This window comes from Mastomys coucha, unplaced genomic scaffold (assembly GCF_008632895.1).
Source record: "Mastomys coucha isolate ucsf_1 unplaced genomic scaffold, UCSF_Mcou_1 pScaffold15, whole genome shotgun sequence".
NCBI lineage: Eukaryota > Metazoa > Chordata > Mammalia > Rodentia > Muridae > Mastomys > Mastomys coucha.
Window position 1 is genome coordinate 111,222,827 of NW_022196897.1, and position 21,057 is coordinate 111,243,883.

At 44.3% G+C, this 21,057-nt stretch overlaps 3 protein-coding genes across 8 annotated transcripts in view; all 3 read right to left on the bottom strand.

Annotated features, from left to right (window-relative positions):
* Positions 1 to 2,262, bottom strand: part of Cep152 (centrosomal protein 152) — a 71,290-nt gene extending 69,028 nt beyond the window's left edge. For 3 of the 6 annotated variants that reach the window (XM_031371748.1, XM_031371749.1, XM_031371747.1), the window contains exon 1: positions 2,023 to 2,262. The gene's annotated coding sequence lies outside the window, so the exon portion shown is untranslated. The remainder of the gene's footprint in view (positions 1 to 2,022) is intronic. The other 3 variants (XR_004118834.1, XM_031371752.1, XM_031371751.1) reach the window with 2 other exon arrangements.
* On the bottom strand, positions 2,028 to 2,764 carry LOC116091784. The gene is made up of 2 exons (XM_031373253.1): positions 2,570 to 2,764; positions 2,028 to 2,490 (listed from the first exon to the last, which is right to left on the bottom strand). Exons 1-2 carry the CDS (start codon positions 2,762 to 2,764, stop codon positions 2,035 to 2,037), a joined length of 651 nt encoding a protein of 216 aa, XP_031229113.1. The 3' UTR covers positions 2,028 to 2,034.
* A 1,911-nt stretch (positions 2,765 to 4,675) lies between these two features.
* The window catches only part of Shc4 (SHC adaptor protein 4), a 95,153-nt gene continuing 78,771 nt past the window's right edge, over positions 4,676 to 21,057 (bottom strand). The window contains exons 11-12 of the mRNA XM_031371753.1: positions 12,463 to 12,716; positions 4,676 to 6,946 (exon numbers count right to left, since the gene is read on the bottom strand). Coding sequence (XP_031227613.1) covers positions 6,791 to 6,946; positions 12,463 to 12,716 — 410 coding nt within the window. The 3' untranslated portion in view covers positions 4,676 to 6,790. The remainder of the gene's footprint in view (positions 6,947 to 12,462; positions 12,717 to 21,057) is intronic.

Below are 21,057 nucleotides of genomic sequence, written 5' to 3' on the forward strand. Positions count from 1 at the left end.
GAAGAAGAAGAAGAAGAAGAAGAAGAAGAAGAAGAAGAAGAAGAAGAAGAAGAAGAAAAGAAGTAGTAGTAGTAGCAGCAGCAGTAGTAGTAGTAGTAGTAGTAGTAGTAGTAGTAAGTATGTGCTACCAGTGACCTGGCTAACACTGTTCTTCAATCCAGGCCCCTCACACCTGAGAAATGTACTTTTGTGTGTAGTTTGAGCCACAACTCATTCACAATTTCCAGGCTGTAAAATGTCATTAAACTGTGCCACATAAGAAGTATAAGGATCCCAGCAACACAAATGCATTTACCACAAAGCATATAATTCCCTCTCGTTAACAGTTGAGAACTACATCATAAACGTTGTAACCATTAGCCCTGTACACACACACACACACACACACACACACACACTTTAGCAGATCTAAGACACCTGTGACTGCATGGTTGTGGTCTCATTTGTACACTAAGAAAAAGAAACCAATTATGAAACACCACCACTATTAAAATACTGACTGTTTTATAGCTGTTAAAATGTAAATAGCAGACGTGTGCTCTAAACCAGACATGGCATGAAACACATGCACACTCCCTGGGGAATGGAAGCTTTATCTCTCCTCCATGCCTGCTAGAATTCTCGTGTACAGATCATCAGATAAAGAGGAGAATACGACAACCTAAGACCACTGTAAGGTGAGAAGACACTACTCTCAGATCTTGGGGTTTAGTTCATAGCTCCAAACAGACATCAGATGTACAGAGTCTCAGGTGATGGAAACAGGGACACACTTTAACCTATCACCCTAAAGATGTGGGACAAAGCTGAGCCAAAGGCATCCTCCAGAAGACACAAACAAAGATCCTTCCAGGGACTGCAAAGCTGGCTCAGTGGTCAAGAGTGCTTGTCTCTTCTTCAGAGGACCAAGATTTAACTCCCAGTGTCATGGCAGCTCACAACCATCTGTAACTTCAGTTCCAGGAGACAGGAGGCCCATTTCTGTCTTCCACAGACACCAGGCCTACAAGTGGTGCACAAACAAACTTGCAGGCAAAAGACTCAGGCATACAAAGTAAAAATACGTTTTTTAAAACTGTTTCAAGCAAAAATCATCAGTCATAAATCAAATACTATATAACATGGAACACATTTACAAAGTCAAGGGATAAAAATTACAAAATTGTAAAGCTACTTACAAATCACTTAATAAAAAGTATCAGTAAACAAATTTTTCCCAAAAGTGACAACTTAAGAAGAGAAAAGAGCATAAAATCCATTTTAGAAAAAAGAAATCCATTTTAGAAAGAAATATAAATGTTCATTTAATATTATTAGAATCTGAGCTCATCAGGCTCCGGAGATGGTTCAATGCAAGTGGCCATGCAAGTTTGAAGACTTGAGTTCAAATCTTCAGAACCCACATAAAGGCCAGACAAAGAGCCTAGGCATCTGTAAGGAAAGCTTCCACAGGAGGAGAGAGGCACAGGTGAAAGGCTGTCTGGAACGTCGTGGGCCAGCTAGCATGCCCTAAACACTGGAACAGCAACAGACACCTGTCTCAGACAAGGCGGAAACCAAGGAGTGGCACCAGAGGACTCCGCCCTCCTCTAGATGCCTGCTCCATCCAAAGTCCATTCTGTCCACTCCAGAGCGCACGGCTTATTATCCTCTGCTTGGCTTCAAGCTTCAGCCTTTATTTACATGAAAACAACCACGAATTGTGAAGCTACGAATTGAGATTCAGCTTAAATCACACTTAAATTCGTGACTACAAGATGGACTAAACGTAAGGGCCCTGGAAGTTAGAAAACTGCACGCACTAGCTTCCACGCTAACTTCTCTTACAGAACGGTAACAACCAGAATGCCACAGGCTGTTTTAGACACTTTCCGGGTCCTGTTCCGACTACAAAGCGTACGGAGGGAGGAGGCAATGACAATCTCTTGAACTCGGTAGTACCGACAGCACCATGGAAAACCAAGGTGAGCAGAGGACAGCAACCCCAAAATACAGGAAGCCCCCTCGACTAGGTGTACTCACGCAGCGCCCTTATCAAAGAGCTGGGCCCGGGATCCAGGAACCACGGGCGCGCACAGGTCTGCCTACGGGACGCCCAGGCTGAGGACCGAGCAGGGAGCCAGCACGCACCGCCCCAGTACAGGAGACTCGAAGGTGGGTCCCGATCCCGCAGCCGCCGGCCTGGCCGTGAGACTGCAGTCGCCTCCAACCACCCGCGGTCCCGACTTCCAGTCCGCGAGCACCTTCCGGGTACACTCTAGCCCGCAAACTCCGCCACTCGACGAGCAGCCGCCTCCTCCAATCGCCGCCGCTGTTCGATGGGCCCGCCGGCTGGGCGGAGCTACGGGGCGGAAAACCCACCTCCCACAAGGTCGGTTGAGAAGTCGCCCGCAGTTGAGAGAGCGCGGCTGTTCGAAGAGGGCGCCAGTGGTGGCGGGAAGCTTCCCGGAGCCTCCATTGGGGAAGTCGTGAGCCAATCACAAAAGCCTCCTAGAGGACTACGGTTGCCTAGATACGGAGAGTGTTGGCTCTCCCAGAGATTAGGGAGGACATTCCTTTTTCCCCTTACACTTCTAAATTTCTTCGATAGGCCCTTTTTGCTCGCTGAAGTGCCATGCCAGCCTTGGTGGTTGTTAAATGTGGCATCATCTTCAGACTTGACTGTTTCTTTACTGATAAAACTGAACGTGCTCCCAGTTGCCTCTTCCCTAAAACTTGAATTTCCATGGATGTTCTTGGATGTTAGCCTGTCGTTAAATCCCATTATATCATCGGACTTGAAGATCGCAAACACACTGGACAAATCTCATTTTTGCATTCCACTTTTAATGCGTGTCTCTTGGTTGGCTTGTTGAGGGTAGTTGGACCTGGCGTGTTACAAACCTGAGTTCTGTGTAATAATTACTGTCTCTGGCTTCTTTGCTAAGAGGGGTTCTAGTGAATGCCAAGAACTTGGTGGTTTAGATTCCCGCATCTTTTTAAATCTTTCCCATGTGAACCATGTGGAGTAAAATACTTGTCCAAGACTCTTCCAAATCTGGCTATGTTTGCTAAATCTGTCACCTGCATCCCATCCTTGTAATGCTGACATTGGCCCTCAGCTAGGGGTCTTGTACAGAATGAGAGCTTGAGTGAATACAGAAAAACAGAACACAGTCACAAGGCTGCATTACCAGTAGTTCCAGGATGGCTCCTATCCTCCCACCCCCATCCCCTGTGCCTATTGCCCCACCTCTCACCCATTCAGCCCTAGGGACACATATGACATCACTCAGCAGAATTGGATATCGGGACACACACCACCTCATTCAGTGGAACTGGATTTCCCTGCACCATTTACAGGGTACATACCTACCTCAAGAGAAGATGGATTTCTTTTCTGTTACAATCCGTTACTGTGTGTCTGTTTCACTGGTAGAACAATAGAAACATCTTAAGTCTTAGAGTATTTACTTGAGCATTTGTCATCATGTTCCATGGCCCATGCTAGGCACTCAAAACAACTGTGTTAACTTGTTAACGAATAAATGAAGGAATGGGCAAATGAAGATTTGGGACCCAGAAAAGACTAATGAAAGGCCTCTGGAGAAATGGCATTTGTTGGAAGTGAGTCAAGGTATCAGCTAATGAGAAAGGGCCTTGGGGCCTGCTTCATTACCAAACTATGTCTAGTGTCCCATGCTGAGGTCTACGATGGAATACTGCATGAGAATGATAAGGGACATAGGGGAATAATTTGCTCTTTGTTGAGATAATGTACTTTTCCTTCCAGGATTTCTGTCCCTAGTGTACTCAGTCTAGATCTGCCAGGAAGTTCTGCAGGGTCCACCTGCCTTTGTGAATCCCAAGTCCAGCAGGTGTTAACTTTTTCTTTTTCTTCCCATCTGTTGCTTTTGGATGCTGGCCCAAGCACGATGAGTAAGTCCCAGTTTTCTCTGGGACTTTGAGCTTTTTCACTCTTTCTCTAAAGCTTGCCCTCCCCATTTCCGCTGCTGGCCCACCATGGGGTTGGCCTGTATGCCAGCTAGACTCAAACCACACGGTTTTGCTTCTTCTCTGGGCAGCCGCAAGATTTACAGCTTGCCTACCCTGAGGCCTCACTATGACCTCTGAGTCCCGTTTCTCCTCAAGCTTCTGTTTGAGTCCATTCTTAACTTATTTTACTAAGGGCACTGAGAACCCCAGCAGGAGGTCCTGCTTTCTCTGGTATCACTCCACTGTGCCCTAGAAAAATGACCTTCAAGACAATACCAGCAAGCTCTGCTCCACCACCACCCCCAACTCTGCCTTCAAGTTATCCCAGTCAGAGAAGACTCCCAGTAGATCCAAGATGGGAATAGAAAAACAGCAGGTTATTAATGACCTTTTATTAATCTTCTCTTTTGCATCAAGGAGATCAGTTGTGACCTCAGTAACTGTCCACGGCTGTTCCATGTAGACATGCAATCTTTCTCCAGAATCGATAACTGTTCTCACCCTCTCCCTTTTCCTGGGCCCTAGACAGCTGAGCTCTGCTTGTGGTTTCTCTATACTTTGCCTGTACCTTAAATCCCCTTTATTAATCTCTCCTCAAATTACCCAGTTTGAGTGAGCCATCTGTTTCCGGCAGAGACACTGATCCCCCACACACCTTAGAAAATCTCCAGGTCCCCAACACCACACACTGTCTGTCAGCTTTCATAAAGCAATAATCATTTATTTCTTTAAAGAAGACTCATTTACAGGTATTTATAGGCAAATGAACCACCATCTTAAAATAGAGGTTGAGAATATGAGATTAAAATTGCATGCAGACATCTCTTACATCTTTTAGGGTTTGTGAACAGTGTCTACAGCATCTGCTTCCCAGGTTACAACAGCACCAGTCCAGCGTTGACTGCCCATGTGTGTGGCTCACACCATTAGTGCCCCTTGCATCTGGAAGGCCACTGGCCACCCAGTCTGCATTCCTCAGCTGGAAGGAGGCCACAGAGCCGCCCTCTCTCTGCTGCAGGTCGCCTACAAGTTCCTATCACTATGCTGATCCCTTTTATGAAGAAAAATGATTAAGACCTAAGATATATATTTTAATGTATATAAATCAGTGAAATATACATTACTCTCTAGCGGTGGAAAGGAAACAAACCTACCTAAGAAGCCAGTGGCGAAATAAAATGGTGAGCTGTTATGTGAAAATGCCAGACTTCAATGTGCTTGATTTCTGATGATTTCTACCCAAAAGAACTATCCCATACTATACTTAAAATTTATCAAATACATAATAATCACAAAAGTTAAGTTGTCTCTACTTAGCTAAAATGAAGTGGTGTTGAAATAACCATCCAGAAAGCTCAGGATTCTCTCTCTCTCTCTCTCTTCTCTCTCTCTCTCTCTCTCTCTCTCTCTCTCTCTCTCCCTCTCTCTCCCCCTCCAGTAATGGCCATATCTTTATATGCACAGGCAAGTAAGGACTGACTGAAGCATTTCTGCTATTACTAAAAACAGATCCACTATACCAACATTACCTGCTTTATGCTGAAACACTTGGGGTCAGACTTTGTGAGTGTAAATTGGCTAAACCCTTTATAGACACAGAATAAAGGGAAAGTCCTAAATGTTTACCCCCAACTGTACAGTCTGCTTATCAGTGTTAACTTCTAACAAAGAAAAAACTATCATATTAGATAGCAACGGACCTCTGAGTGCACCTCGACCTCTGAGAATCTTATAGACAAGAAAACTGGAATCCAGACAGGTTTAGCGACATGCCAAGACTCACAGTGGTAAATAGTCTGAGCCTAGGACTTCTCTGAGAATTCTTCATCTCACTACTAGTTGAACCATTGTCTGGTGTGTGGCAGACCTTTCCCAGCCCTTCTGCATTTTGTGTGATCACATGTAGAGAGAGTGACAGGACACATAACAAGATAACACCAGGACACAGTGGCAGCCAATCAAAAGGAAAGTTTTGTATACTTTAAATTGCCTTATATACTCTCAATAATGGCACCAGTATGGGCTGAGCAAGAAGAACATTGGCTTTGTTTGTTGTCCTTTATATCCATATACTCCAAATCAGAAATAACCAAGAGATTTGGCTTCCTGAATGTGTCCCATTCTGCCTACGAACAGTTCAGATAGCAAAGACTGAGGGACGCTGGCCAGCGAATTTGAGCCCCAACCTTTTAATCAGCAAATGAGACAGAATTAGGAAGCCATCGGTGGCATTTGCTTTCATTCCACAAGCACAGACACAGTCTGAATTTGATGTCAGGGTCATCATTAATACAGCAGCAAAAAGTGCTACTAAACAAAATGCAATAAAGTTAACACTGTTAGTCAAAATGCTTCTTCTTGCTGTTTTTAGCAAGGAAAAACTTTTTTGGCAACTGGTTCTGTAGCTATAGAACATGAAGACACTTGGAATGAATCTCCCCCATAGGAAAATGTCCCCAGATTATCAAGATAAAGGCACATACCACTGCCTGAGCAGTTCAAGTTGTCTTTAGCATATGAAATTGTAGTTGTGCTTTTAGCTTTTCATCAATGCGATGTGACCTTTAAAAAAGTGACCTCCGTGCATATGAGTAACGCCTTTTCACATGGACCAAAATTATTATTCTCTGATTTTCATATTCAGAGGATATTTTGTTCCTTCTCTGTTTTATGAAAGACCTGGTCCGTGGCGGTCTAAGACAGACATGTTTTACAGTTTGTGTTCTACTTAATGTGAAGAAAAGGGTTGAATGGTCACTGTTCCTGGCACCAAAAGGATATGCTTCTCATAGCACTGACACGGTGCCAGGAGTCGTCATTTCTTGGAGAGCAAAAGTCCTGTGTTGTTATATTTTCTTACTGGTTGTTTAAGGTTTACTTCACTTCCAGAAGAGATGATTGGCAAATTATTATCCATATGGTATTTAATAAGGTGGCCAACATTATCGAACACATGGTTCTTGGTCCTCACCTGGAAAAGGAAGCGCATATATATTTAGGTTGAATAATAGCAGTTCTGAAAGATGTAAGCAATTGAGGGGGGGTATCCCTAAAGAAGTTATTTTCTGAGTGAAGGACAGGTGCTTCTCAGTTCTGTCTTCCTTAATACACCAGTTTACCTGTGCCCATTACCCTTTGCAGAGGTACTCCTACAAGTTCAGACAATGGCAAGCACTTGTCATTCAATCCAGATCTGCAGCCAGCCTCTCTACAGTCCTGTGCTTGATGGATTCTGTCACGACAAGGCTTCTATAAATATCTAGCCGATGTGTGTTCAGGCACAGTCCCAGAATTACAACTGTCTCCCATAGAGTGGAGTGCTTTTATGTTACCCGCCTCTCTGCCCAAAGCAGACCCCTCAGAGAAGTCCTACCTCTCCTTAGAACTTCAACAGAAATCTTCAATCCTCCAAGAAAGCTGCTGAGACCCTCCTAAGAGGCATTTGGGTTGTCTTCCTGCAAGCTTCTTTAACAATAGCTGATTCATAAATAGCTGTTTCACAGTACTTACTGCCTGCCTAAAGGAAATGGATTTGCAGAATTTCTTCCTAGTGTTATCATGCATCTGCCCCACATGCTTCACTGTCTTCACACCTCCTGTGTGGAGGACAGTGCAACCTCCCAGGAGAGTGATGGCCTACAACTAGCAACACACCTTCTTAATAATTCTGCCACCTTCCTGCAGGAGAGCTCTGTCTGCATATTGGTTTGCCCATATTGGAATAACTGGCAGAATTTGAATGTGGACTATAAGTCAGGTGATAAGATCTGTAATTGAATTTCCTGATTTTGATTCTTATGCTAGAACTATGAAAGAGTCCTTAGTTTTGTAAGCACACAAGACAAGGAAAAGAAGGCAGTGGCTTTAGTGTTTTCCCTGAAGCCTTCGAAGCTTAATGAAGTTTCTCTCTTCTGCTCCAGTGTAGCTGACCAATCCTGCCATGTTGTTTTGTTTTGTTTTGGTTTGGTTTTTGTTTTTCTAGACAGGGTTTCTCTGTGTAGCCCTGACTGTCCTGGAACTTGCTCTGTAGACCAGGCTGGCCTCGAACTCAGAGATCCACCTGCTTCTGCCTCCCAAGTGCTGGGATTAAAGGCATGCACCACCACTGCCCCACTACCTGTTGTGTTCTTAATTCCAGTTTGTCTGTCTCCTCTCCCTCCATGTTTCTCCAGCCAACGCTCTGGTCGAGGATTTGGCAATTCCCACCCTGGGGCACACAGTTACTGTTTCTGCCTGCCCCACACCCTCCACTGTGCCCTCTAATCAGTCCTGCAGCTAGCCGTCAGGATGAACCTTTCTAGTATGAAGACCAAAACCAGCCACTTTGGACAAATAGACCAGGTGTCATTATACCAGAAGTTTAAAGTATCCTAAGTTGAAACTGAAGAGCGTGAAAACTATTTGGTGACTTCTTTGGAAAGAGAAGCCTGGCCCTCCTGTGCCCATACTCTGCATGGCAGCAGTTGGATGGAGCTGAGTGGTGACTGTTTATGCAGTTCAACAGAGAGAGTCCAGCACGTCCTCTGCTCCCTCCATTACTTACACACTTTTGCTTCGTTATGTATTGTCATCTGCAGACATTTGCCTTTGCAACCCCATCCACGAAAGCTTTTAAGAACCGTGCAATCTCTTCAAAGGCCATTGCATGAGACATGAAGTCCAATACTGTGAACTCAAACTTTCTCCAGTTGAAACTCTGTTATTTTCAGAGCCGTGACTCCCTCCCCCCACCCCACCCCCCAGATCTTGGCAGCCATCATTCTACTTTATGTTTTTGGGAGTCTGGCTTTTTAAGATACCTCATCTAAGTGGGATCAAGTGATTTGTCTAGAGACTGGCTGGGTTTTGCTTAACAAAATGCCCCTCAACATCCTTGAGAACAAGACGGTGTGTGACACACTGTCCTTCACGTGGCTGGACAGTATTCCTTGGTATGTATGCAACACATCTTCTTTCTCCTCTCATCCATGAACTCTGAGATTATTTCCAGTTCTTGACCATTGGAATATCATTACTATGAGCGTGAGTGGAACTCTCCTAAAGATGGTGGTTCCTGTTTGCTTTTAGACTACTGCCCGCCCAGAAGTGAGACTGCTACCTTACAAACTGTTTTCTGGTTTTGGATAATCACCAGCTTAAGAGACTCAAGGTGAACGCTCTCAATGGCTTAGACTCGCATTTCTTGTTGTTTAGAAATGCTGGGCATCCTCTCACGGAGCTGTTACTCTTCTCATCTGCACACCTTCTCTTCTCTTGAGAAATGGCTCACCCTCGAGGGAATGTTTTGTTTTGCTCTGTTTTTGTGAATTGCAGAATTTCCTTCTGTGTTTTGAATGTTAACTCTATAAACTCATAGCTTGCAAATGTTGACCTCCTTCTATGGGTTGAGTATAAACTTTACAATGTGAAGGCATTTAATTTAACACAGAGCCACTTCTCTGTGTTTGCTTTTTGAAGCTCGTATTCTGGCAGTCTTACCCAACCGTTTATAAGACCACTGTTATAGAAGCAACACCCTGTGTGTTCTCCAGGGAGCACACCTTATAATCCAGTCTTTGACTGGGTTAATTTTCATTGCTAGTGTGAGGATCCAGCTTTATCCCTCTGCATGGGTGTATTGGTTTTCCAACTGCACAGGGAGAGCATCCTTTCTCCTTTGACCCATTTGAGTTAATTTTCATTACTAGTGTAAGGATCCACTCTGCACTGTGCAGTTTTATCCCTCTGCACTGGTGTATTAGTTTCCCATTTGCATCCTTTCTCCAGGGTTTACCTTAGGAAGATTTGGTGAGCTTCTTAAAGATCACTTAACAGGACATGTAGCTTTATCCCTAGGGTCTTTGCACTGTCCCAATTGGTCTAAATGTCTAACTTTATGCCAACACTACTATTTTGATTAACGAAGCTCCATAACACATTTTTGTGTCTTCAGCTTTATTGTTCTTCCAAAACAGAGTGCTTTGGTTATTCAGATGTCTTTGTATCAGCTGACTGTGAACTTTAGAACTTTCTGTGTCTATAAAATGCCGTCATGATTAAAAATGCAATTAAAAATAATTTAAAATTGTCTTAATTATTAAAACAACTTATTAAAACAGCTAATATAGTTATTAACAGAATATAGAATGATTATTTTATATTAATAAAATAATATAAAATAATCTAGAATTATTTAAATTTATTATTAATTAGAATTTTAAAATACAATTCTCTTTTAAAAATTCCAATTGTGTATGTGTATTGCTTTGGGTGGTGTGAACATTTTAGTAATGCTCCCTCTTTGAACACACAAAGGAGATGTCTTTTATTTTGTCTCTTTAGTTCCTTTAATTGATGTTTTATAGTTTTCGCTGTGGAAGTATTTCTTCTTCTTAGTTGAGTTTAGACCTGAGCACCTTTTTACTATCGCACCATTATATCTGTGACTGTTTTCTTCATTTCCTTTTGAATACTTTTTGTATGTGTGTAAGAAACTCGACCTATTTTGCATTAAAAAAATCCATTTATTACTATTAATTTCTTCCTGTTTCCTTACTCTTTTTTAAAGTGTTTCCATCATGAAAAGTTGTAGAATTCTGTCGAATGCCAGTTCTATGTTCATGTAGATGATCATACAGTTTTCATTCTTCTTGCCATTTGTTATGGTTAATCTTGGTTGTCAGTTTGATTACATCTGGAATCGTCTAAGAGCCATGCAGTCAGGCAGGCTGTGGAGGAGTTACTTGATTGGATCACTGAGGTGAGAAGATCCTCCCTAAATATGGCCATAGTGTCAGGGACAACAGTCTCCTCAAACAAGTTCAAGTGTTCTTCTCAGCATGAACTTAAGAAGGACCAGTGCAAATTCCCTACACTTTATTATGTTTAGATTCTCCATTTCCCTGGGATTCAGTCCTGGGGTGTGGCATGTTCTTAGACACCTGTCCATTTCTTCTAGTTTATTTAATTTGTTGCCATATAGTTACATATAGAAATCTTTTTTAATTAATTTATTTAGTTTTTAACACTCCATATTTTACTCCCCCCACCTCGTCCACCCTCCAACTCTTCCACATCCCATACTTCCTCCCCAACCCCTGTCTCTATGTGGATGCCCCCACCCCCCCACCCTATTTGACCGCTAAACTCTCTGGGGCCTCCAGTCTCTTGAGAGTTAGGTGCATCATCTCTGAATGAACACAGACTGGGCAGTCCTCTATTGTATGTATGTTGGGGGCCTCATATCAGCTGCTGTATGCTTCCTGTTTGGTGGTCCAGTGTTTGAGAGATCTCGGGGGTCCAGATTAATTGAGACTGCTGGTCCTCCTACAGGGTCACCCTCCTTCTCAGCTTCTTTTAGCCTTCCCTAATTCAACCACAGGGGTCAGCTGCTTCTATTCATTGGTGTAAATATCTACATCTGGGTCTTTCAGCTGTTTGTTGGGTCTTCCAAAGTATGGTCATGCTAGGTCCCTTTTTGTGAGTGCTCCATAGCCTTAGTAATAGTGTGAGGCCTTGGGACCTCCTCTTGAACTGGATCCCACTTTGGGCCTGTCACTGGACCTTCTTTTCCTCAGGCTTCTCTTCATTTGCATCCCTGAAATTCTTTCAGACAGGAACAATTATGAGTCAGAGTTGTGACTGTGGGATGTTGCCTCTCTCTCATTTGATGCCCTGTCTTTCTGCTGGAGGTGGTCTTTAGAAGTTCCCTCTCCCTAATGTCGGGCATTTCATCTAAGGTCCCTTCCTTTGAATCCTGAGAGTCTCTCACCTCCCAGGTCTCTGGTGAGTTCTGAAGGGTCCCCCCAACCTCCTATCTCCCGAGGTTGCCTGTTTCCATTCTTTCTGCTGGCACTCAGGGCTTCAGTCTTTTCCCCCAGCCTATACCAGATCAGGTTTGCATATAGAAATCTTTTATTCCCGGTGGTGGTGGCTCATGTCTTTAATCTCAGCATTCCAGAGACAGAGACAGTCGGATCTCTGTGAGTTCGAGGCCAACCTGGTTGACGGAGCCCAGGACAACAGCCAGGAAAATACAGAGAGACCTTGTCTCAAAAAAGAAGAACAAACAAACAAACAAACAAAACAAACCACATTTTATAATCTTAGTTACATGATACCCATTGTAGTACATTTCCCATTTTATTTGTATCTTAACTAAAAGTTTGTCAGTTTTCTTAACCCTTACAAAAGCTGCAATTCTTAGTATCACACACCACATACCATGTTCTCTCCTTTACATCATTTAACTCTGCTTTGCTGTAATTTGGCTGTGTGGTCTTACTCGCCTGCAGAAGTCCACTATGGCTGCAGGTTTGTCCTGCTGAACTGAACTGAAAAGGACACACAGGGGCTACCCTCCACGTGGCGCTCCAGGGCGGCTTCCAAGGCTAACCACATCCCTAGTACTGGCTGTATGGTTCCAGAAGACGTCAACACTGAGCCTGACCTCTCCCAAACACTGTCTGTGGATGCAAAGTATGGAGCGCAGTGAGAACTCAGTCATACCTTGCCTTCAGGATCCACCAAGAGAAGATGCTTGGCCTGGCCACCTTGTAGTCCGCTCAGTACAAACTGGCCAGGAGATGTTACACTCTCTCGAACCAAAAAGTCCCCATCCTTCACCAAAAGTTTCTCCGCTTCTGCCCTGCTCAGCTTGCCGTGGAAACACTCCTCGCTAAACAGCTGCTGCTTAATGTGCGGCAAAGCGCAGGCACTCCCAGGCTTGGCGGTAGCTCCGGGCTGCACGGTTTCCGGTGCCTCTGGAGTCCAAACACAAAAGAGACATCAGAGTTACCACCTCTTCGGTCTGTCCATTCTTCCTTCTGTGTCCAAGGCACTGTTTAAACACCTCTGGGGACCTAACGTCCTGGCAGGCTCTAACTGAGAGGTGAAGTTGAACATCATCTCTAACTCCTGTCACCAGGAAAGGTTACCAGGCAATTTATTATAACAGGCACTTGTTGATAGCTTCAGATAATTCATGCTGTTTTATTTTCAAAATTAAACAGGTCCCCAAATTGAATTTTGAGAAAGGCTAAACTACTTATTTAAAGCCACACTGTTGATGTTGTAGAGCTGGGATTTGAAACAAGGACCATCTGACTTCAAAGTCTGGGCTTTTTAATCAACAAACTCCAAGGCACTGGCAATGGATGTAAAAAAAAATTCCATTTTCCAAATTGTCTAGCTGCACTCGAAGGTCCATAGGAGGTAGCAATGCTGCCAGGAGATCTATGGCATCTTCTAGACATACCTGGGACTTAGGAGGCTGAAACAGAAGGATTGCTGACAGTGTTAAGTCTAGCCTGGGCTACACATCAAATGTGAGGCAAGCCTATACAAGTCAATGAGACTTTTCTTCAAAACAAAGGAACAAAAGGAAGAAAGAAGGAAGGAAGGAAGGGAAGGAGGGAGGGAGGGAGGGAGGGAGAAACGGAGGGAGGGAGGAAGGGAGGGAGGGAGAAAGGGAGGGAGGGAGGATTGGTGGAAGGAAGGAGAAAAAGAAAAATGGTGCAGAGGTGAAGAGCACTTGCTGCTCTTGCTGAGGACCCTGGGTTCAGTTTCTGACCTACAAGTTGGCCCAAAACAACCTGTAACTCCAGTCCCAAGGGATCTGGCTCCCTCTTCTGGCTATGATGAGTACTACATGAATGTGGTGTACCTACATGCAGGCAAAACGCTCACAAAGTTAAAATAAATACACCTTCTTTTAAGTCCACCAAAAATAGTTCACTGTATCAAGTTTATGATTGAATTTTGTTTAAAATCATATATTTAATGGTAAATTAACAAAAAGAAAAGAAAAAGAAAACACCACAGAAAGCAGCATTGTGTTTTGAAATGCAGAGGACCTATTGCTCGGGAAGCACTCTTCAGTAACACAGCGGAGAACGAGCAGCCCTCATGGAAGATCTCACCAGGAGAGATGCACTGGACTCAAACTGTGCGACTTGTATTCCACCATGATGTGAGGCCATTATAGGCAGCTTTAGTACCCTATGGATAGCCCAACTGCCACGTCAGTGTGTTGGAGCCCTGCCCCACTTAAGAGTTCCTATATGACATAAGAATGTCATATGACAGTTATAACTAGCACCACAAACATATCTTGTAAAAAAAAAAATCTAAAGCTAATGACTGGAAAGAATGTTCCTCTACAAATCATCTCTCTTCCTATTGTTGCCAGAAAAGAAAAAGAAAAAGAAAAAAGCCTGAGGAAATGTGTCCAGATGTTGACTAATACTTGCAGTTGGCCTTGGTGCTGCCTGTTCTTGGATGCAGTGTAAGACTTCTAATGAGCAGTCCCGTGTCCATCTGTGTCAAGGACAGGCTCTGCAGGAGGCAATGCATGTAAGCAATGCATGTGGGCATGCACCAGGTCAGGGACAGGCTCTGCACAAGTGTGAGGCAAGGCATGCAGGCATGCATCGTGAGGATGCAGGAAGTTTACTGTGGTGGGCACTTTTGGTTTGTCCTAAAATTATGGACAGCTTTTGGACAAGGACAAAGCAAAAGAAGAACAGACATTATATCATCTTGAAGAGTCAACAGCTCACGGGCCAGCCTTGGGGATGCAGACAATGTTTCTAACACAGCTTCCAGATTCAGATGAGGACAAGACAGTGTGCTGAGCAATTTCAACTGTTTCCTTAGCAACAAATTCTGTTAGAAGAAGAAAATGTGATAGGCTTTCCAACTAGTTTTAACTTCGAAGGTTATATATGTTAATTTGGGAAACAAAAACAAAAAGTCAACTCTGGTCTCATCGCCCACTCTGGGTGCTCAATGCTGAGGCACATTACTGTGTCCCCCGCTCCTCGGTGATAACTAATGCTAACAACAGAACTTGTGTGTTCACGATGGGCCCATCTCTGAGGCAGAAGATGGGTGTGCAGGGGCAGGGGGATTGCTCATTTCTTAATGAGGGAGAGATGGGCAGAGAGGTAAGTAGTAGATGCTCATGATTCACCAGCATTTGGATAATAATCGCAGGAAATATTAACATCTACAGTGTTGGGTATAGCATTAGGGTTCAGAAAGATTAATTAATTTCTCAATTACCCCATTCTTTGTTATTTGTATTCTATGAGCATCTACATTACTTTTGAGTTTTGGAAATACTCTATAGAATAAAATGCAAGTGAACATCAGGGCAAACCCATAACTAAGGATACAGGAAGCTGCAAACTTTGAGGAGACTGTCTAACCCAATCTCTTCCCCTCTGCACATGACTCGTGTCCTGCAGCGGGGCACTGACGGGGGCTCCCCTCTGCACGTGACTCGTGTCCTGTTGCAGTGCACTGACGGGGGCTCCCCTCTGCACGTGACTTGTGTCCTATTGCAGGGCACTGAGAGGAGGCTCAGTTCTGGCTATTTACAGGCATTGTGCTTCAGAAAGTTGCTGTAGATGCTGCATTAGTTGAAAACCAACCTTCACTTCTACAGGAAACACAGGGTCTCCTTTCCACCAAGCCTCAGGCCGCAACAGTCTCTTCAGTTAACAAACAGCCTTATTTTGTGTGTTTTGGACTAAAGATACAGGGGTGTAGCATATTTTGTTAAGACTGAAATCACAGCTAATAGCACTATAATTCATACTTAATCAATATTTTTATAAACCTGTCTTTTCCCGTGAGGAAACTTCAGTTTTCTTTCACTTAAAAACACGACACAGAACTTTAGTACCAATGCTCAGAGACTATTTTAAACAGTGAAACCACTATAAAATGCGAAAAATTAGGGGGCACAAAATGCACCACAAGAGGACACGAGGTTGGCTGGTTGCTCACTCTGTGAGACAACTTGACTATGTAGACTAGGCTATCCCCAAACTCTCTATGTAGCCTAGTTATGTCTTAAATTCCTGTGATCCCCCTGGCTCAGCCTCCCAAGTGTTGGGACCATAGGTAAGGGCCACTGCACTTGGTTTAAATGAGTGCTTAAAGCATGAATGTCAACAGGAGCTAGAACTTTCCCCGCTGCCATTGCCCATTAGAGAAGACTGATAGACTTTGTGGCTCCATGAATGTCTCCAAATCACAACCAAAGCACTGTGGGTAATGATGTGAGGAATACAACTAAGTCCTGCTAAGTAAGCTATGTTGCAACTGAGAAACCTGTAAATACTGAGAACTGACAGGAGATTAAACAATAGCAATTTACTTGTATTACTGAAAGTTCAAGTATACCTCCATAAAGTACCTGAAAAGTTGTTAGGAAACTATGACAAAAAAAATGTTAAGTGTAGATGAGAGGTTAAAATAGTGCGCTAAAGTTAGGCATGGCTGCTGCACGAGTCTTCAGTCCCAGCACTCGGGAGGCAGAGGCAGATGGATCTCTGAGTTTAAGGCCAACCTGGTCTACATAGTGAGATCATGGAGGAGGAGGAGGAGGAGGAGGAGGAGGAGGAGGAGGAGGAGGAGGAGGAGGAGGAGGAAAAGGAGGAGGAAAAGGAGGAGGAAGAAGAGAAGACCAAGAGAAAAATTATTTGTAATATACTGGAAGATTATGTGCCTGTTAAGAACGTTACAAAGCTATGTCGATCTAGTATTTGGTAATAAGTATGGTAACATAGAACAGAGGACTGACCCAATAGAGAAAGTGTAGTGAGGAGCCCAGAAATAGATGCATGTACTTAACCTTAGTGTATCAGAGTGGTATTAGGGGAGAAAGATAGCATTCAATCTGCAGTGTTTGGAAAGCTCATCCACACAAAATTAAGCTAGATTCACTATCTCATACAAAGTATAAAGGGCCAAGAGGTAATAAAATTATACAGCCTATAAAAAAAAGTGCAGCAGAAGCCAAACCTAAAGAAAACTAATTGAAAGGATGTACGTTAGAAACATGGTAGGGATTAAAAAAAATAGAGATTAATCACATAGGAAAAAATAAAAACCCAAATCAATAAAATCAATAAACCTAACAAAGGCATACTTTAATAATAAAAAATAGCCCAAGAGGATACATTACCAGAGATCCACAGGACAATAAAATAGAGTAAAGGACTATTCTGTACCAAGCTATTGGAGAAATCACACTGCTAAGGGCTTTGCATGCCTCCTTGCTATATGTTTTGGCTCCTAAAACAAATTTCAAACTCTCATGTGCCTATCAGTATGAAACAGGCTGAAAAGAAGGAAGATGCCTAAGAGGCATACCCTCAGTGTCTGGCCTAGGCAAACATGAAGAGGGTGACGGTAAGGAGGCACAGCAAAGCCCAGGATACAGCGAAGCCTGAGCGAGGCACAGCGAAGCCCAGGACACAGCAAAGCCTGAGCGAGGCACAGCGAAGCCCAGGACACAGCAAAGCCTGAGCGAGGCACAGTGAAGCCTGAGCGAGGCACAGAGAAACCTGAGCGAGACACAGGGAAGCCTGAGCGAGGCCCAGCAAAGCCCAGGACACAGCAAAGCCTGCGCGAGGCACAGCGAAGCCCAGGACACAGCGAAGCCTGAGCAAGGCACAGCGAAGCCCACAGGCGGCAATGGACAAGAGTCAGCTCACAAAGCTGAGCCAGGGTTGAAGCAAGCCATGTCATCTTCAGAAAGTCTTCAGAGTGCCTGCCCATTAGCACTCCAGCGACTGATGCCCCTTTGTGAATGTAGTTCTCAGCGCAGTTGCATTCCGATTATTCTATGCCACTAGCTGGTTTGAGTGCAGAGAGGGAAGGCACCTTGGCAGGTGATTAAGGGCAACCATTGGGTGCTGTGTGCCATATTTGTATGGGATGCCACTTAGATGTTGAAGAGTTAGAAGGAACACAGCAGTCAGTTGTCCACAGGCAATGCCACACTACCACTACCACACTATAGGTCCCCTAAGCTTTCTCTAGGCACCCTGATATAGTAGCCTCCAGCTTCCCTTACAGGGAGGTGGCTACGTGTCTGGGTTCTGCAGTTAGTTGCAAGTGAATAAACGAATGATGTCTTCTAGTGAAAAGAAATGATACTCTGCCACTTTGGGGGACACCCGTTAAAGGAATGTTCATGCATGTTCATGCACTCCCCTTCCCTTTCCTCTCACAGCTGAGTACAGATGAGGACCCATGCAGACACTGGAACCAGACAGGGAAGGCAGGTATCATGTGTGACACTTCTGCCTAGCCTAAGTGCTGGGCTGCCAGTGTTTGACCAAGTACTTAGAAATCACTAAACCAGTCCGTCTCACGCTCCAGTAGCTGGGAGCTTGACTGGTTATGGAAACAGAGCTAGAGAACCCTCTCTGCCACTGTCAATAAAAACAACATGGCTTCCTCAGAACATATCATGTTTGCAGTGTGGTGGGACGGACCAAGGATCCCTGCTGGTCACAATTCTGGGTGTGTGTGTGTGTGTGTGTGTGTGTGTGTGTGTTTATTTGTCTTTTTCCTGAGTGGATCAGTAAGGTTATCTGGATAAAGGAAGCAAAGTCTGGATAAAAGAGGCCAGAAGGATTTTTAAGGAGGAGGGAAACTGGAGGAACAAAGGTCTATTTAAGGCATGTCATATTAAAAAAAAAAAAAAAGTAGAAGAAAATGACCACTGCTCTATCTCATCATAAGATTTTCTTTTTTTTTTTTCTTTCTTTTTTTTAAATGTTTTTTTCAACATAGTTTTTTTTTTGGATTGGATATTTTCTTTATTTACATTTCAAATATTTTCCCCTTTCCAGGTCTTCCCTTCAGACACCCCCTATTCCATCCCCCTCCCCTTGCCTCTATGAGGGTGCTCCCCCTCTCACCCACCCACTCCCGTCCTCCTGCACTGGCATTCCCCTACACTGGGGCACCAAACACCCTCAGGCCCAAGGGCCTCTCCTCCTATCCAACAAGACCATCCTATGCCACATACGTGGCTGGTGTCATAGGTTGCTCCATTTATATTCTTTGGTTGGTAGTCCAGTCTCTGAGAGCTCCAGGGGGTCTGGTCTGTTGACACTGTTGCTCTCTCCATGGGGCTGCAACCCCCCCCCCAGCTCCTTCAGTCTCTTTTCCAACTCCTCTACTGGGGACCCCTGAGCTCAGTCCAATGGTTGGCTGCGAGCTTCCACCTCTGACTCTGTCAGGGTCTGGGAGAGCCTCTCAAAAGACAGCCATATCATGGTTCCATCAAAAACTACTTCCTGGCATCCACAATAGCATCCTGGTTTGGTGGCTGCATATGGGATGGATCCCAGGTGGGGCAGTCTCTGGATGGCCTTTTCTTCAGTCTCTGCTCCACATTTTGTCACCATATTTCCTCCTGTGAGTATTTTGTTCACCCTTCTAAAAAGTACTGACACATCCACATTTTGATCTTCCTTCTTCTTAGGCTTCATATGGTCTGTGAATTGAATCTTGGGTATTCTGAACTTTTGGGTCAATATCCACTTATCAGTGAGTGCATACCATGTGTGTTCTTTTGTGACTGAGTTACCTCACTCAGGATGATATTTTCAAGTTCCATCCACTCATGAAGTCATTTTTAATAACTGAGTAGTATTCCATTGTATAAATGTACCACATTTTTCTGTATCCATTCCTCTACTGAGGGACATCTGGGTTGTTTCTAGCTTCTGGCTATTATAAATATGGCTGCGATGAACATAGTGGAGCATGTGTCCTTATTATAGGTTGGAGCATCTTCTTGGTATATGCCCAGGAGTGGTATATCTGTGTCCTCAGGTAAACTAATATTTTAAAAATGCATTTGGGGGAGGGGGTTCTGGAGAGATGGCTCAGTGATTAAGAGCACTGGCCGGATATTCCAGAGGACCCAGGTTCAATTCCCAGCATCCACATGGCAGCCTACAACTCTCTGTGACTCCAGTTCCAGAGTCCCAACACCCTCACATAGATATGCATGCAGGCAAAACACCATTGCACATGAAATAAAAATAAATGCATTTGGACTGGTATTTGATTGTTGGATGGAGGGATGGCAAGCTGACATTAACCTCGAGGGGGTTGTCAGAAAGCCCAGGAAGCTGTGCTTCAATTCCATTGAACCCCACCAGGAAACGAAGGTTGGAAAAGCATTAGCAAGGGAACTGACATCAGTGCAGATAGAAGGGGACGGGTAACGACAGTGCACTGTGGTCAGGACAAGGCGGCCTGTCTGAACTCTGAGCAGGGATCCACATTGCTGTGGATTAATGTTGCCACTTCCTCTTAGTCTTTGTCTCTAACAGAAGGCTAAGTCTACTAAGTTACCTTGGAAGCCATTTCTACAACAAATATTGCCTTATCCATACAGGACATTTCCCTCTGGACAACCTCAGGAACTTTAACAATGTGCAATGAGTAACCCAGCACCCTCTCACATTCTCTGTGACGGATAGAGGTGCACTTCCCTTGAGGAAGAGCCAACTGCCTCCCCTCCACAGCTGCATCCCGACCCAGTGGTCAGCGGTCAGCTCCTAGATGGCCTTCCACTGGTGGCCCACATCCAGACAGACTCTTGGGCCCTGTGTAGACAATGCTGGCATAACACACAGGCTCTCTGAGGAGTTGACCAAAGCTCTCACAAGCCTGAAGTATATTCCACTGCCACCTCGGTTCAGGCAAACTCTCTTCCCGTGCATCTGGATGGTGGTGCCCACAGAGACCCCATATGCCAACCTCCACCTTGGTGTGTGCTTCCAGAGAACGAGCCTGGTTGAAGTGAGAGTGGTGAGTAATCTTACTTTTCTACCAAAAGACTGACGAGCTATCACGCGGCTGATTGTGAGGGCTCACTTCATCTAGACAGTTAAGGTTCTGCTGAAGGCAAGACCTGACAAAATCTCCTTTGAACCGTCTAAGCTCATAGCTGCTCTACCTGAAAAGCTCACTTTTGGCAGCTCTGCAGAAGCCTCCTGGGTAGCGACCTGGCCTCCTCACGGGCAGCTTCTCCAGTTTTGGAGTAAGTCAAGGCTGGTACCACACCAACCTCTGAGCATAGTATCTTATGAAAAACATTGCTGTTTATTTTTCAAATGATTTTAGGCTTTGGGCTGATTTAGATTTATTGATTCATTTCTACTTATACATTCACCCCCAAGCAAGATTGCTGAAACATAATTGCTCACTATGTTGTATCCAACCCACAACGGAAGTGTATGGTTGGAGAACAGAGTGCCTCATTTCTAGCTGTGTGTTCAG